Genomic DNA, 22,535 nt, shown 5'->3' on the forward strand with positions numbered 1-22,535 from the left:
GAACAATTCGAGTTTGAACTGCACAGGTTCACTAACTCACAGATTTTTCTTTATAGTAGTGTAAATACTACTATAGTATGTGCAGACCATGTACTATACAGTACATCATCACAATGAGGTACCTTTTAGAATACCTCAAATTTTAAATATTGATAATAACAAGTTCTGGTGAGGATGCAAAACAAATAGAATGCTCATACATTCTCATGGAAATGCAAAATGGAATAGTGATTGGGAAAACAGTTTGGCAGTTTCTCATAAAGTTAAAACTACTCTTGAACACATGAGTCTTTTATAAAAACAATGACCTAGCAAACCCACTACTGGGTATTTACTTTAAGGAAATAAACACTTCTGTTCACACAAGAACCTACACACAAAGGTTTACAGCAGGTCTATTCAGAATTACCAAAAACTGGAAACAACTTAAATATCCTTCATCAAATAAGTAGACAGGGTGTAGTACATTTCTACCATGGAATACTACTCAGCAATGAAAACGAATAAACCGTTGACATATGCAACATCTCAGATGACTCTCAGAGGCATGCTAAGTAAAGAAGTCAGTCTCAAAAAGTTACATACTGTATGACTGAATTTACATATAACATTCTCAAAAAGAAAAAACTAACAGTGATGGAGATCAGATCCATGGCTGCCAGGGGTTGAGGAGGTAACTACAAAGGGGTAATACAATGGAGTTTCTTAGGATAATGGAACTGTTACATATCTTGACTTTGGCAGTGGTTATATGAATCTATTGTATTAAATTAAAGAACTGTACACCCATGCAAGTACGCACACATAATCAACTTTATGTTAATTTTAAAATAAAACTATACATGATGTATTGCTGTCTTAATATTTGAAAACAATATTCAGCAGAATAAGTATATAACAGAAGACCAAAACACAGAGGCATTCATCAATTCCCTCTTTATTATATAGCTAAAATATAAAATCAATCATTAGAAGCATAGTCTGAATTAGAATGAATGAGGCTAGATATTATTTCCAGTCAATGTTTTGTATTCCCATAAATCAAATCCATATCACTCAAAAAGTATACTCTAATAGTGCTTTCATAAAGTAGATTGTAAATCGAGCAGTGTTTTTCTTGCTTTTAAGGAGTCTGAACACTCCATGTAATAGAATTTTTCTAAATTTTGACAAATTTGGGAACAGGGCATTTGTATGAACACAGGCTCTGGAACTAGACAACCTGGTTCAAATTCTAACTCTTACTAGCTAGAATTCAGATTCAAATTCTGCCACTTACTAGCTATTTGACCTGGATAAGTTGCTGAATCTTTCTGTGCCTCACTTTCCTTTTCTGAAGATACTAATGCATAGGGTTATTATTAGTTGAGAATTGAATAATTTAATATGTGAAAAGCACTTGTAACAGTGCTTGACACATATCAGATACCATTTTGGTGTTTGCTCAATAAAGAGCACTATGTTCTTTTCCACTTATGGCTACGTGACCTTATAGGTATGCCACATTACATATGATTAAATACTCAAATTCTATTTGTATGTATCAAGTGGAATTTTGTCAGTTTGTTAATTAACACAATAAAGATTTAATTGTAAGTTTCTAGACTTGAGTCTCTCCCTCAAAATTCTGACAGGTACAGCATGCAGGACTCAAGCTATGGCTACAAGCTCTATCTAGTGCAAAAGACAAACATACTTTAATTAACAGATATTAAAAGAGTGGGTTTCAGGAAAAAAGACGCTAGTTTGATCCTAAATTGTGTTGACAAACCTCTAGTGTCCAGACTGGTCACACCTTTCTTAAAGCATATATTCCATTCCAGATCACATGCTTCATTGATTTACAGGGTTAATCTGTTCAGCCTTATAGGCAAGATTGAGAACCATAGATAAAAATTCTAGGGGAAAAGATTTAGGCTCAGCAAAGAGAAGGACTAACTCTGAAGGGTAACTAAGAGATGGGCTACCTGACAATTAGTGAATTCCTTGTCACTGGGAACATTCAAATAAGCTTAATGACCAGCTGATGGGACATTTATGTTCACAACAACCACAGTCATTTACTAAATGTTTATTATGTCTGTCTTTTACATACATTATCTTCAATCCTTTCACCAACTCTATAATGTAGCCACTATTCCCATTTTATAGATGAGGAAACTAAGGCTCAAGGATGTTAAGTAAATCACCCCAAACACACAGCTAAGTTCCAAAGCTGTGATTAGATCCAGGTCCTCTGATTCCAGAGCATACAGTCTTTCTACAGTTCCACACTGTCTTTGGTTGAAGATGCAATGACTTTAATGTTCCTTTTGATCCTGAAAGAGTGTGATTCCTTGAAATTCTTTCTAGATAATATAGCTACATCTTCCTAACTATTTCTATAACACTGTCTTCATCAAGGTAAATGATGTGTCTTACCTGTGTGAATGCTGGTTTGTTATTTGTGAGAGAGATGTGTTCCAGATTAACATAACTCCCAACAGACAACAAAATTAACAATAATGGACTATGCAGAACAAGTGTGGAGTTACTTACTCCTGAATTCACTACCTAGAGAATGAGATTTTGAACTCCTTATTGCCAAATTCAGACTTAAATTGAAGAAAGTGGGGAAAACCACTAGACCATTCAGGTATGACCTAAATCAAATCCCTTATGATTATACAGTAGAAGTGAGAAATAGATTTAAGGGACTAGATTTGAAAGACGGACTGCCTGATGAACTATGGACAGAGGTTCATGACATTGTCTTCTGTAAGGAGACAGGAATCAAGACCATCTCCAAGACAAAGAAATGCAAAAAAGCAAAATGGTTGTCTAAGGAGGCCTTACAAATAGCTGTGAAAAGAAAGGAAGCAAAAAGCAAAGGAGAAAAGGAAAGATATACCCATTTGAATGCAGAGTTCCAAAGAATAGCAAGGAGAGATAAGAATGCCTTCCTCAGTAATCAGTGCAAAGAAATAGAGGAAAACAATAGAATGGGAAAGACTAGAGATCTCTTCAAGAAAATTGAAGATACCAAGGGAACATTTCATGCAAAGATGGGCTCAATAAAGGACAGAAATGGTAGGGATCTAACAGAAGCAGAAGATATTAAGAAGAGGTGGCAAGAATACATGAAGAACTGTACAAAAAAGATCTTCACGACCCAGGTAATCAAGAGGGTATGATTACTTACCTAGAGCCAGACATCCTGGAATGCGAAGTCAAGTGGGCCTTGGGAAGCGTCACTACAAACAAAGCTAGTGGAGGTGATGGAATTCCAGGTGAGCTATTTCAAATCCTGAAAGATGATACTGTGAAAGTGCTGCATTCAATATGCCAGCAGGCAGTGGCCACAGGAATGGAAAAGGTCAGTTTTCATTCCAGTCCCAAGGAAAGGTAATGCCAAAGAATGCTCAAACTACTGCACAATTGCACTCATCTCACACGCTAGTAAAGTAATGCTCAAAATTCTTCAAGCCAGGCTTCAGCAATACGTGAACCATGAACTTCCAGATGTTCAAGCTGGTTTTAGAAAAGGCAGAGGAATCAGAGATCAAATTGCCAACATCTGCTGGATCATAGAAAAAGCAAGAGAGTTCCAGAAAAATATCTATCTCTGCTTTATTGACTATGTTAAAGCTTTTGGCTGTGTGGATCACAATCAACTGTGGAAAATTCTGAAAGAGATGGGAATACCAAACCACCTGACCTGCCTCTTGAGAAACCTGTATGCAGGTCAGGAAGCAACAGTTAGAACTGGACATGGAACAGCAGACTGGTTCCAAATAGGAAAAGGAGTACATCAAGGCTGTATATTGTCACCCTGCTTATTTAATTTATATTCAGAGTACATCATGAGAAACTCTGGGCTGGAGGAAGCACAAGCTGAAATCAAGATTACCAGGAGAAATAGCAATAATCTCAGCTATGCAGATGATACCACCCTTATGGCAGAAAGTGAAGAGGAACTAAAAAGCCTCTTGACGAAAGTGAAAGAGGAGAGTGAAAAGTTGGCTTGAAGCTCAACATTCAGAAAATGAAGATCATGGCATCTGGTCCCATCACTTCATGGTAAATAGATGGGGAAACAGTGGAAACGGTGGCTGACTATTTTTTTGGGCTCCAAAATCACTGCAGATGGTGACTACAGCCATGAAATTAAAAGACGCTTACTCCTTGGAAGGAAAGTTATGACCAACCTAGACAGCATATTGAAAAGCAGAGACTTACTTTGCCAACAAAGGTCCATCTAGTCAAGGCTATGGTTTTTCCAGTGGTCATGTATGGATGTGAGAGTTGGACTATAAATAAAACTGAGTGCTGAAGAATTAATGTTTTTGAACTGTGGTGTTAGAGAAGACTCTTGAGAGTCCCTTGGACTGCAAGGAGATCCAACCAGTCCATCCTAAAGGAGATCAGGCCTGGGTGTTCATTGGTGGGACTGATGATGAAGTTGAAACTCCAATACTTTGGCCACCTGATGCGAAGAGCTGACTCATTTGAAAAGACCCTGATGCTGGGAAAGATTGAGGGCAGGAGAAGAAGGTGATGACAGAGGATGAGACGGTTGATGGCATCACCAACTCGATGGACATGGGTCTGGGTGAACTCCAGGAGTTGGTGATGGACAGGGAGGCCTGGAGTGCTGCAGTTCATGGGGTCGCAAAGAGTCGGACACGACTGAGCGACTGAACGGACTGAAAATGTTTTTTCTCTTAATAAAACTAGAAATAAACACACAAGTAAAGGTAAACTTATGTCTTCCTTTTTGGCTAGCTCTCAAAAACATTACTCATGAGGATCTATGTGAGTGTTTTCAGTATTTTATGGTAATCTCTCACCAACTGGGGGTGGTGATGGTTACATTCCAGAGAAGTGCTATGTAGACAAAACCTTGATTGGTGAGTCCAAGGGTAGGGAATTTTCAAGAGAATAAAACAACAAAATTGGTTATAAAAGCAGAAAAGAATCTTTTTCCTGTAAGGCTGGACCCCGGTGGCCAGATGGGCCGCCCCTCCTCTCCCTCCCGCCGGCGGGGGAAGTCCCTAATGGAAGGCGCCTCCCAGATCCCGGGGACCAATGACAGCACAGTTCACCAGCTAAAGCCGCCCCACCCCAGGCACGTAGAAGGACCTGTCAGGCCACAACGCCTCGGCCTGGTGCCCTATCTGAACCCCCGTCCATCTAGCCTGACCATCCCTCGCAACAAACGTATAAAAACCACCCCCAACACGGTCCCGGCGCGGACTTCCTCGACCTGCGTCGTTTGGGTCTGGGAACCCCGCCCGGGAGCACTTCGCCATAAAAAGCCTGTTAGACACTCTTTTGGTGTCCTGGTTGTCTTTACCTAACATTTCCTTAGTTGTTCATGAGCTAATATTCTAAAGGTCATGATCTTCTATGGAAGACAGAGTTCATGTTAACCACACTTCTGTTTTTAAAGTTCTTGATATAGCCTTTATTGATATTCAACACTTTCCTGTATTTGCTTTTCCCACTGGTATCATTTTTGCAAGCTTGGCAACATTCTTAGTAACCATCTGGTCTTTCCAGAAAACAAGGGCATGGTTTTTCTAGGCCTCGCCTCCAACTGTTATTCTCCACTCATCATATACAGAGGGGATGAGAACGTCAGGCTTCTTGCCATCTGACTTTAAGATTGTGGTAGGAATGGAGATGAGGGTAGGGATAACTGTAATTAAGTTCCTTGGTTTCAAGGAACTAAACTCAAGCATACATACATACACGAAGATCACAGACTGTAAAATTTAGGCATACAAAGAAAACCACATTGCGACAAAACTATGACTGGCAAAATGGTAACTGGGAAAGGATTTCTACACAAGGTCTTCTTAGACAGTTCTCTCATATGGGTCAGAATGAACAAATCATGGAATGATGAAGCTTGTAGAACTACTTCAGTTTCAGAGGAGGAAACCCAGAAAGGCTACCTAACATGAGACAGGTCACAGAGCTGTCATTTAGGACACAATAATTTCAAATAACTTAGCATTTCCTAAGTACTACCCTCAATAATCTACCTTTTACATGCTTCAAACAGTTTTGCAGAGGCTGTTCTTCATCTATCTGACACTCTGTACTTGGAAACACTTTATTGTGTTGGGCACAGAAACAGAATTTGGGGATGATTATTAAAAAGGAGTGTCATAGATCCCCACCTTCCTAGGGAATGAGGAGGAAATGTTGTGCCTCTGCAGAGCTTTTTTTAGTTGTCTTCTGTTCTTGGCCTATGAATGTGAGTTCATGTCCTAGAAATCCTTGTGATGTTCTCAACTGAAGATATATGATTATTTACTCTCCCCTTCCCTGTCCCCAATCCCTCCCACCCAGAATAATCACTGTATTTCATCGGTTTTTAACCAGTCATTTAAACTGTTTTTATGTGTATTTCCAAGAGTCCCAAGGAAGTGGTCAGGGAAGGCTCCTTGAATACCAGCTTGTGAGGACAACACACTAATAAACTACGGCAAGCCTATTTATCTAGCGTAAGTAGGATTTCCAGGTGGCACTAGTGGTAAAGAACCCACCTGCCAAAACAGGAGATGGGTTTGATCCCTGGGTCAGGAAGATCATCTGGAGGATCACATGGCAATCCACTCCAGTATTCTTGCCTGAACAATCTCATGGACAGAAGAGCCTGGTAGGCTACAGTCCATAGGGTTGCAAAGAGTCAGGCACAACTGAGGCAACTTAGCACACACACAGTATTGAACGAAAGATGGACTGGAGTGTGGAAGGTGGAGCACTGCCCAGTCAGGAGTTTACGAATGCCCAGACAGAATTCTAACGCTGCTTTCAGTTGGTTAAGAATCATTAGCATCTCTTCAACTTTTCTGCAAAACACCAAAGGGGAAGAGAACACTGTTGGGGAGTTGACTTTGTCTCCTTTCCTTTACTGTCCCTTCTTCTGACCTTGGGAACTTAGAAAATATAAAGAAATGGGAGTGGGGCATGCCTCTGGCTCTAGACCTTATAGGGACATTCACAGCTCTCAGAATGGTTTTGGTATTTAAACTTAATAAAGAGCAGGCTAGAAAGGAGAGAGGTTTGTGAAACTCGAGCAGGTATACTATTTTGAAGTTGAATGGGACTTTGAGCACTGCCAACTTGGTATACTTGTTCCTGGACTTCTCTAACTCAAGTTACATACAGACTTTGCTTTCTTTCTTTTTTTACCCCTTTGTTTTGTTTTTCTGGTTCCAGAAACACTAGCAATAAATAAGAGGGGAGGGCAAATCTAACATTAGCTTGTTGGTGCACTCATGTTTGACCTAAGATGAAAGAAGGCCTAGTAGATATTTCACCCCTAAACATCTAAAGTTAGCAAGTTTTGCCCTTGCTTTTGCCTTTGAAAGCCACGCACTCAGTCTCTAAACAGGATATACCATTGTATTTGCTCAGTAAAACTCCCTCAACTTTAGGAGCATTTCCAAGAGTTGCACATAGTAAATATTTTTTAAAAAACATGTTATGCTCAAATTAATTCAATTTTACATGAAAAATAGCAGCTCTCATGTTATGACAGTCCTCAAGGGTAATGAAAATGTCGCCATTTGCAAAATGATAAGAGATGGAAAAGTATTGACCTCTAAAATCTCAAATCTGGTTCAGCTTCTCCCTTTCATCCATTGAACTAATTTCTTTCTTCAGGACAAAACTCACTAGGCAATCCAGGCAAGGATGTTTTCCCAAAACAAATAATGAATGGGAATAAAAGACAGGTTAAACCTCTAACTTAAAAACATCAACAGTTCTATGAAGATTTGCATTTTCACAAGATATTTGAGTCTTCAGAATTCTATGAGAGTACAAACTGTAAGCTCAATAAATGGCTGTTATTAGACAGGTGGGAATGACAGTCAATATTAATGATGGTCTTCAGTGAACTGAGAAATATCCAGATAGTCATTTTTATGGATTGATCAATATTTTAAACTTAGTTGTATGGGGCAGTCACAAGGGTGAAATCTTACAGGTTTTCCATAACTATCACTAATACTTTACAGAACACTAATCTGTAAGATTCACCCAGAGGGGTGTATTAAAACTGAGAACTAAGAGGGCAAAGGGACAGAGGCAGGGCCTCTTCACAAGGCAGAGAAGATAAACATTCCCAGACAATATGCCATGGTTGACAAGTGCTCACACAAATACTAAAGAGATATGAAAGAATCTTTGTTCATATAAACTTCTGGAACTGAGATAATATCACTTCACGGTATAATCAAAATAACATCTGAGCTGGTTCAACGGCATGTTTATTGAGCACTTGCTAAGTGTCAAGAATAGTATGCAGCACTTTCCGGGCACTGTCTCCTTTCATTCTCAGTGCGACTCCATGGCGTGCAGACTGCTTTTGTCCCTGTATGAGAGGTGAGGAACTTGAGGCTTAGAGAGCTTAATAATTTGCCCTGAGTCACAGAACTAGTAAAGAACAGACCTTACATCCAAAGCCAACTCTGTTGGGCTGCAGCATCCATGTTCTTAAACCTCTGTATCCCTGATGAGACTGGTCTCTGGTGGACCTATCAGGAGCAGATTGGTCATGACAGGACAGTAATATAACCATGGCCAGTAAAATGGTTTGATTGCACATGTCCTTTTCTTTGTTGCTGTTGGTGTTGTTTTATAAATTTGAACTTTGTCAAGATTTTATTCATTTATTTGGAGAAGGCAGTGGCACCCTACTCCAGTACTCTTGCCTGGAAAATCCCATGGACAGAGGAGCCTGGTAGGCTGCAGTCCATGGGGTCCCTAAGAGTTCGACACAACTGAGCGACTTCACTTTGAATTTTCACTTTCATGCATTGGAGAAGGAAATTGCAACCCACTCCAGTGTTCTTGCCTAGAGAATCCCAGGGATGGGGGAGCCTGGTGGGCTGCCGTCTACGGGGTTACAATTCATTTTTGGTTGTGCTGGGTTTTCGTTGCTGCATATGAACTTTCTCTAGCGGCAGGAAGCAGGGGGCTATTCTCTTAATTGCAGTGCATGTGTTTCTCATTGCAGTGTCTTCTCTTGTTGCTGAGAACAGGCTCCAGAGTGGGGCTCAGCAGTGGCGGCTCACGGGCTGTTAACCCATGGCATGTCGAATCTTCCCAGACCAGGGATCGAACTCCTGTCTCCTACACTGTCAGGCAGATTCTTAATCACCGGACCACCACGGAAGTCCTGCACATGTCCTTTTCTTTGGACCATTTGTCTTTCCTCTTTTTCCCTTCCCAGTCACCGTAAATCTATTAGAATGGTGTCTGAAAAGCTATGTCCTAGGCATCCTCTTTTCTCAAGAAGTTCACAACTGATAGGAGAATAGAGAAACTTAAACCTCAATTATAATTCCGTGAGATGAATACTATATGCCAGTGCTATGGTCATAAATTTAAGTCCTTAGAAAATAAAAGATCCTGAATTTTTCTTGTCGATTTCAGTTTTACTTATGCTTCAAGGTTACAGGTTATTCTGGCTAAGAGAAATGGGGTTGGGAGAGGTTTCATGCAATCTTAACTTTTAAAATGTTAAGCAAAAGCTTAATGAAAGTCTTATTTTCCAAATACTTTCAAGGGCATTTTCCTAGAATCAGGTAAATGAGAGCAAGCAAATGACCTACTTACAGCAAAAAATGCTCCAGGTTATAAAGGATGGGAAGCCAAGTGCATCCTGGAAACCACAGCATCTGGTCTTGTTTTATGCTTCATCTATCAATCTGCTGTTACAGGAATTGAGAATTAATGTTTCAACTAGTTTCTTCTCTTTTGGCTAATGAATTCATATCTTTGTTATTCTTACCCAAGCCCTCCCTTCTCCTTGCCCATTAAAAAAAAAATTATACGGAAGGGCATTTAGGAAGGGCCCAGATAAATTCTAGGGAGTTTACCCTTTCATTTATGACTTAAAACTCTTGCTAATAAGGCTACAGTAAGGTTAGACACCTTCCCAACCAATTCCCTGGTTTGATCAATTCTGACCTTTCACATATAGTATCACTTGAACACAACGTAGTGACAGAACAACAATCACTTAAACAGTCTATTTTTAGTACTGTATTAAAGATAAACAACAAAATACTGCAAAGTTTAAAAAAGTAAGTTCTAGAAAATATTTTCTGGTAGCATAAACTGTAAAAAAAAAAAAAAAAAAGCATAATTGGAAGTAGTCCTTGACAAAAAGGATTATGAAGCAATGTAAGAATGTGGATTAGTGCTACCCTGATGATACGAGAAAATTACATATACACTAATTTCTGTATACACTCATTTTAAATTATATACAAAGTTTAAAAACATTAAAGCATGAAAGGTAGATTTACAATATTCTTTGAACTTTACTATTGAGTCTTTTGGCTCTCTGTGCTTTTCATAGAATGAAGCTATCAATTCATCTTTCCACTCCATACAATCTGTTCAAATTTTAATTTTCCATTAGTTTTGCCTTGATATGCCCTCTTATTCTTTCTCCTAGAGCTTCAAGCACCCAGAATTAGTCTTTCTCAGTGCTTTCACGGCTTCAGATACAGCTTCATATTTTTGCTTTACTTTTCTTCCTCCACCCATTCTATTATTTAACTTGTCAAAGTAATAATCAAGATTATTATTTTCCAATGAAATATTTTTAAAAGAACCAAGGTTACCAAGTGACTCTTACACTGGCAGAACTACTGCTATGTAATTTTATCTATTTCTTGAAGCTCTATTCTTTCTAAAAAAAATCACTGTCAAGTGAATCATTTCTAATGAGCAATGAATACAGTCATGTTTACCATGTTTATTTATCCAATATTTCAGATTTATTTTTCTTTCCAAAGATTGTTTTATTCTGAATCTTGTCATGAGGCTTCCTGGCCTTGATTTCTTAATGTATCCCAGCTAGCTTAATGGTTCAGTGAATCAAATACGCTTTTGGGTCTGAGACAAAAGAGATTTGTACAAAAATATATACAAAATTATCACTAATAATTTTATATATGAGTTTTATATGCTAAGAGTTTTTTTTAATACTTTATATACTATATATAAGACTTTTATATACTAAGAGTTTTATATACTAAGAGTTTGTCAAGGTGTGGTCCCAAACTACCTATATCCAAATCATCTCAAATGCTTATTCAGAATACAAAGACTTAGACCAAAACCTAGAGCAGTTAAATAGGAGCCTTTTAAGACTGGGACCTGGGAATCGGCACTTTGCCAAGTTGTTCAAGTGAATAGACTCACAGTGAAATTCTACAGCTCCTAATCCAAGGAATCCCTTCCCCCTTCAAGGGTCCGCTGCTGCTGGTAAGTCGCGTCAGTCGTGTCCGACTCTGTGCGACCCCATAGACGGCAGTCCAACAGGCTCCTCTGTCCTTGGGATTCTCCAGGCAAGAACACTGGAGTGGGTTGCCATTTCCTTCTCCAATGCATGCAAGTGAAAAGTGAAAGTGAAGTTGCTCAGTCGTGTTCCACTCTTAGCGACCCCATGGACTGTAGCCCACCAGGCTCCTCCGTCCATGGGATTTTCCAGGCAAGAGTCTGGAATGGGGTGCCATCGCCTTCTCCACTTCAAGGGTCTAGTGCATTGATTTGCTTTGGCTGCAGAGCCTCCATCCAACCAACAAAAACAAAGGAAAATTCAGTTTCCTGAGGAGAGAACTGCCATTAACTGTCTTAAGAAGCAACAGTTTAAAAACAAACAATATCAGCTCTGCAGGCCAGAAGGGAGTAGCAGATTTACTTAAAGCAATGAAAGGGAAAAAGTTACAACCAAAATTATTCTATCCAGCCAGGATCTCACTCAGATTTGAAGGAGAAATCAAAAGCTTTTCAGAAAAGCAACAGTTAAGAGAATTCAGCACCACCAAATCAGCTATATAATAAACATCAAGGAACTGCTCTAGACAGGAAACACAAGAGAAGGAAAAGGTCTATAAAAACAAATCCAAAACAATAGGGTCATACATATCAATAATTACCTTAAATGTAAATGGATTAAATGCTCCAACCAAAAGATACAGATCTGCTGAATGGATACAAAAATAAGACCCTTAATATATGCTGTCTACAAGAGACACACTTCAGACCTAGGGACAAATACAGACTGAAAGTGAGGGGCTGGAAAAGATATTCCATGCAAATGGAAGTCAAAAGAAAGCAAGAGCAGCAATATCGTGTCAGATAAAATAGACTTTAAGATAAAGAGCATTACAAGAGACAAGGACACTACACAATGATCAAAGGATCAATCTAAGAAGAAGATATAACAATTATAAATATATATATATATATATGCACCCAACATAGGAGCATCTCAATACAGAAGGCAAATGCTAAAGGGGAAGTCAACAGTAACACAATAATAGTTGGGTACTTTAACAATCTACCCACTCCAACAGACAGATCAACCAGATAGAAAATTAATAAGGAAACACAAGCATTAAATCATGCAATGGACAAGTTGGACCTAATTGATATCTACAGGGCATTTCATACAAAAACAGTAGATTTTACTTTTTTATCAGTGCACATGGAACATTCTCCAGCACAGATCACATCTGGGGTCACAGATCAAGCCTTGATAAATTAAAAAAAATTGAAATCATTTCATATATCTTCTGACCACAACAATGTAAGATTAGATATCACTACAGGGGAAAAAACTATAAGAAAAAAAAACCCAAACACATGAAGGCTAAACAATATGTTTCTGAATAACCAAGAGACCACTGAAGACATCAAAGAGGAAATAAAAATATACCTCAAATATACCTAGAAATAAATGACAATGAAAATATGACAGCTCAAAACCTATGGGATGCGAGCTAAGAGGGAAGTTTATAGCAACACAAGCCTACCTCAACAAACAAGAGAAACATCACATATACAACCTAACCTTACACGTAAAGCAACTAGAAAAAGAACAAAAATCCCCCAAAGTTAATAGATGCAAAGAAATCATAGAGATCATAGAAGAAATAAGTGAAAAAGAAATGAAGGAGATAATAACAAAGATAAATAAAACTAAAGGCTGTTTCTTTGAGAAGATACACAAAACTGACAAAACATCAGCCAGACTTATCAAGAACAAATGGAGAAGACTCAATCAATAAAATTAAAAAGGAAAAGTTACAATAGATGATACAGAAATACAAAGGATCATGAGACTACTACCAGCAAGTATATGCCAATAAAATGGACAACCTGGAAGAAATGGAGAAATTCTTAGAAAAGTATAACTTTTCAAAACTAAAACAAAGAAATAGAAAATATTAATAACTAATCACAAAAGATAAAAATAAAAACTTTTTGCAGTAAATTTAATAACTATTTTAAATATCTTGATTCTGACAATCACAGAGGGAAGACTCAGAAGGTCTACCAAAAATCTGTTGTTATAATTTCCTGATTAATATTACACATAGTGAATTATTTATTGAGCCCCTACTGAGGGCCAAATATGGTGCTTTGTGCTGCCAGGGATTATATAAAGCTATCCTGGGATGAAAAGCATATGTTCACTCAGCTCTATTCTGGAAGAATATAGCTGATTTAGTGATTGCCGGAAATGAATATGCATGGTTTAAGGGAAGGCAGTAATTTGATGTCTTAGGTCCCAGACATAGAAGGCTTCTTAAGGATGTGCTAAATGAAAATCAGATCCAAAAAAGGAGAGATGTAGGTACTCAGTTTATAGTAAAACCACTGGAAAAAGGCATGAGCAGCAATATTTATTTGGGGCATGTAGACTCTTGACACTTCCCAGGTGGCTCAGTGGTAAAGAATCTGCCTGTGAGGCAGGAGACCGGGGTTCGATCCCTGGGTCGGGAAGATCCCCTGGAGAAGGGAATGGCAACCCACTCCAGTATTCTTGCCTGGGGAAACCCATGGACAGAGAAGCCTGGCAGACTACAGTCCAGGCGTTCGCAAAGAACTAGACTCAACTGAAGCAACTAGAGTCTTTACAGTCAGCCTTAATTAACTTATCCAACAATTACCTTTCCCGTGCAACCGAACCCCAGATATTAAGCAGGTGACTTGAGTCTAGATGCAGCCATACTGATAGCTCCACCTGGTTCTAGATTTCATTTAGATGTCCCTAGTAGGGTGACCAGCTCCTCATGGTTTGCTTGAGACTTTCCCTGTATTTCCAGCATTTAAAGTTCTATGTCCTAGAAACCCCCTTAATGTCAGACAAACTGGGTAGGCTGGTTATCCTGGTTCTTAAAGCAAGGCAAGTGGGGGCCTTAGTTGACCCAGTTTCATTCACTGGATGATGGAAATCTATCACCACCTTGAATGTCTCAGCTCATTTTCCTTACCAATGGGTATGATTATCCTCACGGGCCACAAAACCTAAAGTTCTTTACTTCGATAACGTCTACCTTTTAGCTCTGTCAAGGAACTCTCCTATGAGCATCCCAAGCAATGACTCACATTGAGGATAATCCCAGGGATCCAGTGGAGAATCTCTTCCAAGACTGCTGAACACATGGCTTGTATTTTTTGGTAAATATTATCCTGGTCTCATAACCATTCTGTAGTTCTCCGAGTCTTATTACCCTCTCTAAATAATCAGTCTAGCACTTCCAAACTCAGCTTCATATCTTTTTTTAAAGAATTTATTTATGGTTGTAAACAAAAATACAGGCAAAAAGGCATCGATGTAAAGCATGGACCACTTACAGTATTAGATTCTAAGGCCCCCACTGATTCGTCAATAAATTCAATCATAGTTTTTAAATATTCATTATATTCCTGTCATCCCTTCCTTACTCTTTAAAGTCTTAATTAAGATTTCATCATGTCATGGTCTTACCCCGTTCACCTTGATTTTAAAATTTAACTGATATTAAATTACTACTTCAAAGAGAGAATGTAAAGTGTAGGATTTCAATCAGATCTAGGTCCCAATGAAATTTTGTCAGTCATTAGGTGCATGAACTTAGGAAAGTTTATCTAAGCTTTAAAATATGCTCATCTATAAATAATAAATAAAATAATGGCTATTTTAGAGGATTGAGGATTTTGAGGAATTTAGGTTATGGGTGTGAAGCATAGAAATCTCTCTCTCTGAGTTCAGACCTTTCGGATTCTTTGCGACCCCATGGACTGTAGCCTTCCAGAGGCTCCCATAGAAACATATTGCCTGACAATATGCCTGCCAATAAGTAGACATTCAGTAAACTGTAGCTATTATCCTCACAATATCACAAGCTTGCATTCACTAGATTCAACAATCAGGCTGTTGAATTTTAGCCATCAAGGATGCTGTCTAGAGAGGCACAAACTGCCTTCCAAGGAGGTTAGTAAGAGGAACTGCTCCATTCCTTCTTAGTCTCAACACCTCAGTCTGAAGGAAGTGATGCTGGTATACCTGGGGACCAGCGTCTAAAGTCGTCTCGGCCCCTGTAGTCTGTGTTCTGGAGGAGCCGGCTTTCAGATTTGCTCCCTGGGGGACCTTTTTTCACCACGTCTCATTCTGGAAAGGGGAAGGGGAAAAGAAAAAGGGAAGTCACCGAAATGCAAAACCTGTTACAGATGCCCTATTTAGTCCCTGCTATCAGGCCTGCCCGGGTAGGCTACAGAATCTTTTCGCAGCAAGATTTTAAGGCGCCACCCCCAGGTGTTTGTCTGCTCAGACGAGGGGGGGAGGTGGGTGAGCTCACCCTAAAACTGAAAGACAGATGGTGAAGGGTGGGGGTTGGCCATGCGCGTTAGAGCTTTGGCTAAAGGACAGAACAGCAGCGTATGGGTTTGCACCGGGGCTTGGGAGCCAGGGGGACGGTGAAGGGCCGAGGTAAGGGTCAAGTAGAAGTCGAAAAAGAACTTCTTTGAATACTCAGAACACTGAGCATTTCTTTGCACTCTCAAGAAGGCTCCCGGATTTGTCAGTGTTGGACAGGAGCTGTGAGCAGGGCAGGGACTTTACGTGACAAGCGCCTGCCCCAGTTCTCTCTCTGATACTCAACTAAACTCACAGGTTCGCTTCAGCGGACAGCAGGTTACACATCTGGTGAGGGACCTCGCACCCGCCGAATCCCCCCACCACTTCTACAAGCCGGAAACACGCCCCCTCAAGCACTCGGCACGGCGGCGCATGCTCCGTCCGAGGGGGCGGGCCGCTACTCCGGCCGGAAGTGTTCTTTCCCAGGCGGCATTTCCTTCCTGTGCAAGGCTGGTAAGGGCTCCTGCGGGCGCTGTTTCAAGCCAGGAGGTGAGTAGCGGGTTCCCGCGGGGCTTCGTAGGCCGGGCGATGGGTCCCGCTGAGCTCCTTCAGGGACCTGCGCGGAGCTGGGACGCCAATCTCGGGTCGCCTCGCCGTCCTTTCACGCCCCACCTCATTGTCGCCCCTCTGCTTCCCGCAGCCCTTCCTATCCACCGGATTAACCTCCAAGGGCATCCCGGGCTTCGCATTGGCTCCCGGCCCGGCCTAGGCCCTTAAGTCTCCGTTAGCGCTGCCCCCAAGACGTAGGCCCTTTCCAGGGAATCTCTAGGCAGCCTGGTCGCTGCGGTGGCTTGAGGATCGTTCCGGGCGACCTCAGAGCTGGGATCCTAGGGAAAGGCGGCCAGAACGAACCGGGTCTGATTGTCGCACAGGCACTGCCACCACCTAGTGCAAAAGTGGAGGTGGTTCTTCAGGCCTGGGCACGCTTTCGCGGAAGATGGTGCTGTTAATAATCTGTCCTGTATGTGAATGTTGGCAGGCTTTCTTTGTCACAGGCAGTGTTCATAGGGCCTTGATGTCTGCGAAATTGGGACTTCTGGGGTTGAGAAAAACCTTGTAAAACACTGCAGTGAATTAGAGAAATGCTGTAGCATGAATACTCTTGTACCTTAACCTGCCAGTAAACTGCTTATTGAGGAGGTGGTACGATTTTAAAGTTTTCTACCCTGAAATGGAGAACTCTTTATAATGAAGCTATATGTTGTTATATTTGCCTAACAAATACTCTGAATTACGGTGTTTTGTCATATATCTTAGTTGTACATGGCATCATCCGTGTTTATGTGTATATTTGTGTATTGATCCTAATGTTCATACAAAATTGAAATACAGCCCATAGTGTTGTACGCATGTGCAACTTTTATATATTCTGCTGTAATGGTATTGTTACATTGCAGGCATATCAGTGTCATATGAATGTTAGATGAGTGTATAATCAAATACACAGTTAAAACCTACAAGTAGAAGTTTCACTTTCATTTCAGGATTTTGAGGTCACTTTAGAAGAAGGATCCCTTTAAGAAGTGACTAGGTCCAGAGTACTCTATTGCAGTTAATAGTTTAATTATAGGAAAATATATGGTTAGCAAAGGCTTTGTCTTGGTTTTTCTGATTGATAGGTTTAAAAATTGTTACCTCTTTGACTGGGGTATACTGATAGTAGTCCTAGTTCATGTATTTCAGTGACCATCCAGTAGATGGCAGTTTTATCACTGCTAACTCAAACTTTTGAGAACATTTTATTTGAATATCACTAGAAGGCTACGGAGAAGGCAATGGCACCCCACTCCAGTACTCTTGCCTGGAAAATCCCATGGGTGGAGGAGCCTGGTGGGTTGCAGTCCATGGGGTCGCTAGGAGTCCAACACAACTGAGCGATTTCACTTTCACTTTTCACTTTCATGCATTGGAGAAGGAAATGGCAACCCACTCTAGTGTTCTTGCCTGGAGAATCCCAGGGACAGGGGAGCCTGGTGGGCTGCCGTCTATGGGGTTGCACAGAGTCAGACATGACTGAAGCGACTTAGCAGCAGCAGTTTAAGCTAATGGAGAAGGCAATGGCAGCCCACTCCAATACTCTTGCCTGGAAAATCCCATGGACGGAGGAGTATGGTAGGCTGCAGTCCATGGGGTCGCTAGGAGTTGGACATGACTGAGCGACTTCACTTTGACTTTTCACTTTCATGCATTGGAGAAGGAAATGGCAACCCACTCTAGTATTCTTGCCTGGAGAATCCCAGGGACTGGGGAGCCTGGTGGGCTGCCGTCTATGGGGTCGTACAGAGCCAGACACGACTGAAGTGACTTAGCATCAGCAGTTTAAGCTAATAAATCTTAATGTTGCCTGTTGTTTTATTTTCATTTGTGAATAATGCTCCCACATAATGATATCCCATGTTCCAACTGAATTTTCAAATTTACTGTGTTGGAATAAAGACTAGGGAGGACAGTTTTTCCACTTACTATAAGAAGGAGTGTATTGTTAACCCATTTTAGAAATCCATGCTGATGATAGAAAGCACACTTTGATTTGTTTCATAAGAGATTTTAACTATATGGCTTCTCTCTAGCTTCTCTTTTTTGTTGTTGTTGGAGAGGGGGTTGGTTATTCTAGCTTAGTTTTTAATAAGATAATAATGGACTGTGCATTCCTGGAGTAAAGTAATTGTGTCTTAGCTATTATTGTATACTCAAAATACAGTAGGTAATACATACACATGCTTGATAAGTGCTTTATTGTATGAATTGAGTCATTTAATATCCCTAGGCCAAAATGTCTTTATCCAAAATAAAGGTTTTTCAGTTATTTAATTTAAACCCAGTTGTTAAGTTTAAATTAAATAATGTATTGTTGTGAAGTGAATGTCTCCTAGTGATGCAGAAGGTTGGAATCCTTGAGTTTTCTTTTGGAAATTGTTCAGTAGTCTGACACCAATTCTGTTGGAATGACTGAAGAAAATCTTTAACTAAATAGTACTAGTGAGAATAGAAACAATAATTCTAGAGCTGGAATGACCATAAATTAGCCTATGAAGAACCCAGTTTTCACCTGTTGTTCTGAGTACAGATTTTGGATTATTCCTTTTCACACGAATGCAAAATATACATTCCCCACCCCCCCAAATCACATAGTACTCAGCACACGCCTTGTGGAGAGAGTATAATAGCGTTATTTGAAACCAAGATTCTCTCTCAAAATGTGATAGTCACATCATCCCTAAAGCTTATTTTGTTGGATGGTCATTGCCTTTGACATAAGTGTGCATGCCTCCTGTAGGCCAAGCTGTGGCTGATGTAACTGCTTAGGTATATGTGTAAAAATAGGCATGTTGCCTCCTTTTTTCCTCTTTATCTTGGGTGAGAGCTGTATTTTTGTGGCTCAAATATTTTGAAGATTCTGCTTGTTTCTTACATAGCTAGGTTGTTGGAAATAGTAAGATGGCTCCAACAATTTCATCTCACTTGTGAATTGAGAAATGGCGTGTATAAATTTTAGCAGGCTTTGGAAACCTTTAAAAGTAAGTATGAGGGAACAATAAGTCAGTTCACAGTTTGAATTTTACTCGGAAATTACCTCGTATACCATTACATTAGTAAAGTATTTCATTGTTTGGCTGCCTTTTTTCAGTTGTGTAAGTATTATAGTCATTATTTATCTAGATTCCCTGAAATAGTTACTTAAAAGTTCTTTAAAAGAATAAATACTTTAAGACATTTACTGCATTTTTCAATAGAATTATTCTGTGCTTAAAATTATATGAACTTTTAGGAACGTTTACTTAAAAATTTAATAAATAAGCTTGTTTCCAAGAGGAGCTTAAAATGTGTTTGTTTACTTAACATTTAAAAATCCATTTCTCCTTAACTAAAACACTTACAAGGTAGGTAATGTTGACTTTGACTAAAAGTCAGTTTTTCTTGTTTAGTTTATGCTACCTATCAGTCTCCCAATTTTAATGAATCTAGTTGTTATCTACTGACATTTCTATTTGTTTTTTAAGGTTAACAATCAAGATGGTACATGCTGAAACCTTTTCTCGTCCCTTGAGTCGGAATGAAGTTGTTGGTTTAATTTTCCGTTTGACAATATTTGGTGCAGTAACATACTTTACAATTAAATGGATGGTAGATGCAATTGATCCAACCAGAAAGCAAAAAGTAGAAGCCCAGAAACAGGTATGATTGAAATGTTTGAGGATCATTTTTCTTGTAGCTAACAAATACTTTTTCATAAAACTAAGGATATAGTAGAATTATAAATTAATGACAAATTCTATAAGACCCATGTGGAAATGTTTTTATATAATATTTAATTTCATTATTCCTAAAAAGGTATTTTTTGTTAAATCCTTTTCAACTGTGTAGGCAACTTAGAAAAAGTGAAGAATAAAAATATTACAGTATTTTTAATGAATATCCTACCTAGAATAATTTTTCAGCTTATAAATGAAGGGATCTAGGTAAAATTTTTCAACACACTAAACAAAAAATTTTATCTTCAGTAACGGTATACATTTTACTTTGTGTGACATGTGAAATGTTCCTGTTTTGTAAATAAGTTCATTTGTATCATATTTTAGACACCACATATAAGTGATATCATATGATATTTGTCTTTCTCTGTTTGATTTATTTCACTTAGTACCATAATCTCTGGGTCCATCCATGTTGCTGCAAATGGCATTATTTCATTTTTCTTTATGGCTGAGTAGTATTCCATTGTTAATATGTACTTCACCCGTCTTCTCTATGCATTCATCTGTCCATGGACTTATAGGTTGCTTCCAGTACTTGTAGGTTGCCTCCAGGCTGTTGTAAATAGTGCTGCTGTGAACATTGGGGTGCATGTACCTCTTTGAATCATAGTTTTCTCCTGATATATCCCCAGAACTGGGCTTGCTGGATCCTATGATAATTCTCAGTTTTTTAAGGAACCTCCGTACTGTCCTCCATAGTGTTTGCACCAGTTTACATTCCCACCAACAGTGTTGGAAGGTCCCCTTTTCTCCATACCCTCTCCAACATTTACTATTTGTAGACTTTTTAGATGATGACCATTCTGACTGGTGTGAAGTGATAACCTCATTGTAGTTTTGATTTGCATTTCTTTAATAATTAGCAGTATTGAATGTCCTTTCATCTGCTTATTGGCCATCTGTATGTCTTTGAAGAAATGTCTGTTTAGGACTTCTGCCTATTTTTGAATTGGGTTGTTTCGTTTTTGTTGTTGTTACTGAATCACATACACTATTTGTATATTTTAGAAATTAGGCCCTTGTCAGTAGCATTGTTTGCAAATATTTTCTCCCAGTCTATAAGTTGTCTTTTCATTTTGTTTATGGTTTCCTTTGGTGTGCAAAAGCTTGACTGTAGAAGTTGTGAACGACTCTTTGCAACCCCACAGACTGTGTAGTCCATAGAATACTGGAGTGGATAGCAGTTCCCTTCTCCAGGGTATCTTCCCAACCCAGGGATCAAACCCAGGTTTCCTGCATTGCAGGCGGAATCTTTACCAGCTGAACAAGGGAAGCCCAAGAATACTAGAGTGGGTAGCCTATCCCTTCTCCAGTGGACCTTCCCGACCCAGAAATCAAACCGGGGTCTCCTATATTGCAGGGAGATTGTTTACCAACTGAGGTATCAAGGAAACACTTATAAGTTTGACTAGGTCCCATTTATTTCCTTAGAAAACATTGCTATTATTTATGTCAGAGAATGTTTTGCCTATGCTTTCTTCTAGGCGTTTTATGGTATCATGTCTTGTATTTAGGTCTTCAAGCCATTTTAAGTTTATTTTCTGTATGGTGTGAGCATCTTTTCTAACTTGATTGATCTACATGCAACTGTCCAACTTTCTCAACACCACTTGCTAAAGAGACTATTCTTTTTCTCCATCGTATATTAAAGATTTTAGGTGATGTTCACAGCAATGTTTTATGAATAATTCACCTTACTGTAGCATATAACAGGGATTGGAATCAGTGTCAACTTGAAAAAGATTTACTATAAGAGTTATGAGTTAAATTTTATTGGGGGCAGAATGAGGACTACAGGCCAGCAGACAGCACCTCAGATAGCTCTGAGAAACTGCTCCAAAGTGGTGGGGGCAAGGTCAGTGTTCATGATTTTGGTGAAGGGGGAGTTCATGCAATCAAGCACTTATCTTACAGAAAGGTTTTCTGCTGGTCACAGGAGCTGATGGGTTGTGCTGAACTATTGCGATGGAAGTTATTGAATAGCTAGGTCATTTCCAAATAAAGATTCAGAACAGAGAAGGCTGTAGCCGCCACTACTGCATGTGTTATAACCCCTGCATTCGTAGCTGCTCCCACAACCACATCAGCACAGGAAATACCAGAGACAGAACCAGAGCCTAAAAAGGAGACTGAAAGTGAGGGTAAAGATAACCTGGATGACTTAGAAAAGCACCTGGTGAAAAGGCCCTGAGATCAATGCAGAAGGCTCAAGTGTCCCCTCAGTCCTAGGTGGAAATGCTTGTTATAATGTAAATTTTATTTGGTTTGTATGCAATTCAGTTTCAAAATTGCTAAAAATTTTTTGAGCTTTAGACTATAACATTTGTTGTAATAATTGCTAGGTTGAACTTCACCATGTGAAAAAGAAAGAGGGCATGGATATACATTGCAAAAGATGTTCACAGTGTATTAGTGACATTGTTTTCATTGACAGCTGGCATAAATCTGTTTAGAGTGAAATATTTTAAGTCAAAAAAGAAAAATCCCCTTTTTAAAAAAGGGGGTTTAAATATGGTTGTCATTCTTGTGGTTCATTTAAATACCCCTGGCTCTCCCCAGAGGTTTTTCTTTCTACT

General features: G+C 39.4%; 1 protein-coding gene and 1 long non-coding RNA gene across 2 annotated transcripts in view; one reads left to right on the top strand and one right to left on the bottom strand.

The window, feature by feature from the left end:
- Positions 9,628-16,080, bottom strand: LOC102185707. Its single transcript, XR_311111.3, has 3 exons — positions 15,957-16,080; positions 15,353-15,457; positions 9,628-9,713 (listed from the first exon to the last, which is right to left on the bottom strand). It is a non-coding gene; the product is annotated as an uncharacterized LOC102185707 (long non-coding RNA).
- Positions 16,116-22,535, top strand: part of ATAD1 (ATPase family, AAA domain containing 1) — a 39,395-nt gene continuing 32,975 nt past the window's right edge. Inside the window, exons 1-2 of the mRNA XM_005698174.2 lie at positions 16,116-16,192; positions 19,705-19,879. Of these exons, the coding sequence (XP_005698231.1) occupies positions 19,718-19,879 (162 nt within the window). The 5' untranslated portion in view covers positions 16,116-16,192; positions 19,705-19,717. The remainder of the gene's footprint in view (positions 16,193-19,704; positions 19,880-22,535) is intronic.

This window comes from Capra hircus, chromosome 26 (assembly GCF_001704415.2).
Source record: "Capra hircus breed San Clemente chromosome 26, ASM170441v1, whole genome shotgun sequence".
In the NCBI taxonomy this organism is placed as follows: Eukaryota; Metazoa; Chordata; class Mammalia; order Artiodactyla; family Bovidae; genus Capra; species Capra hircus.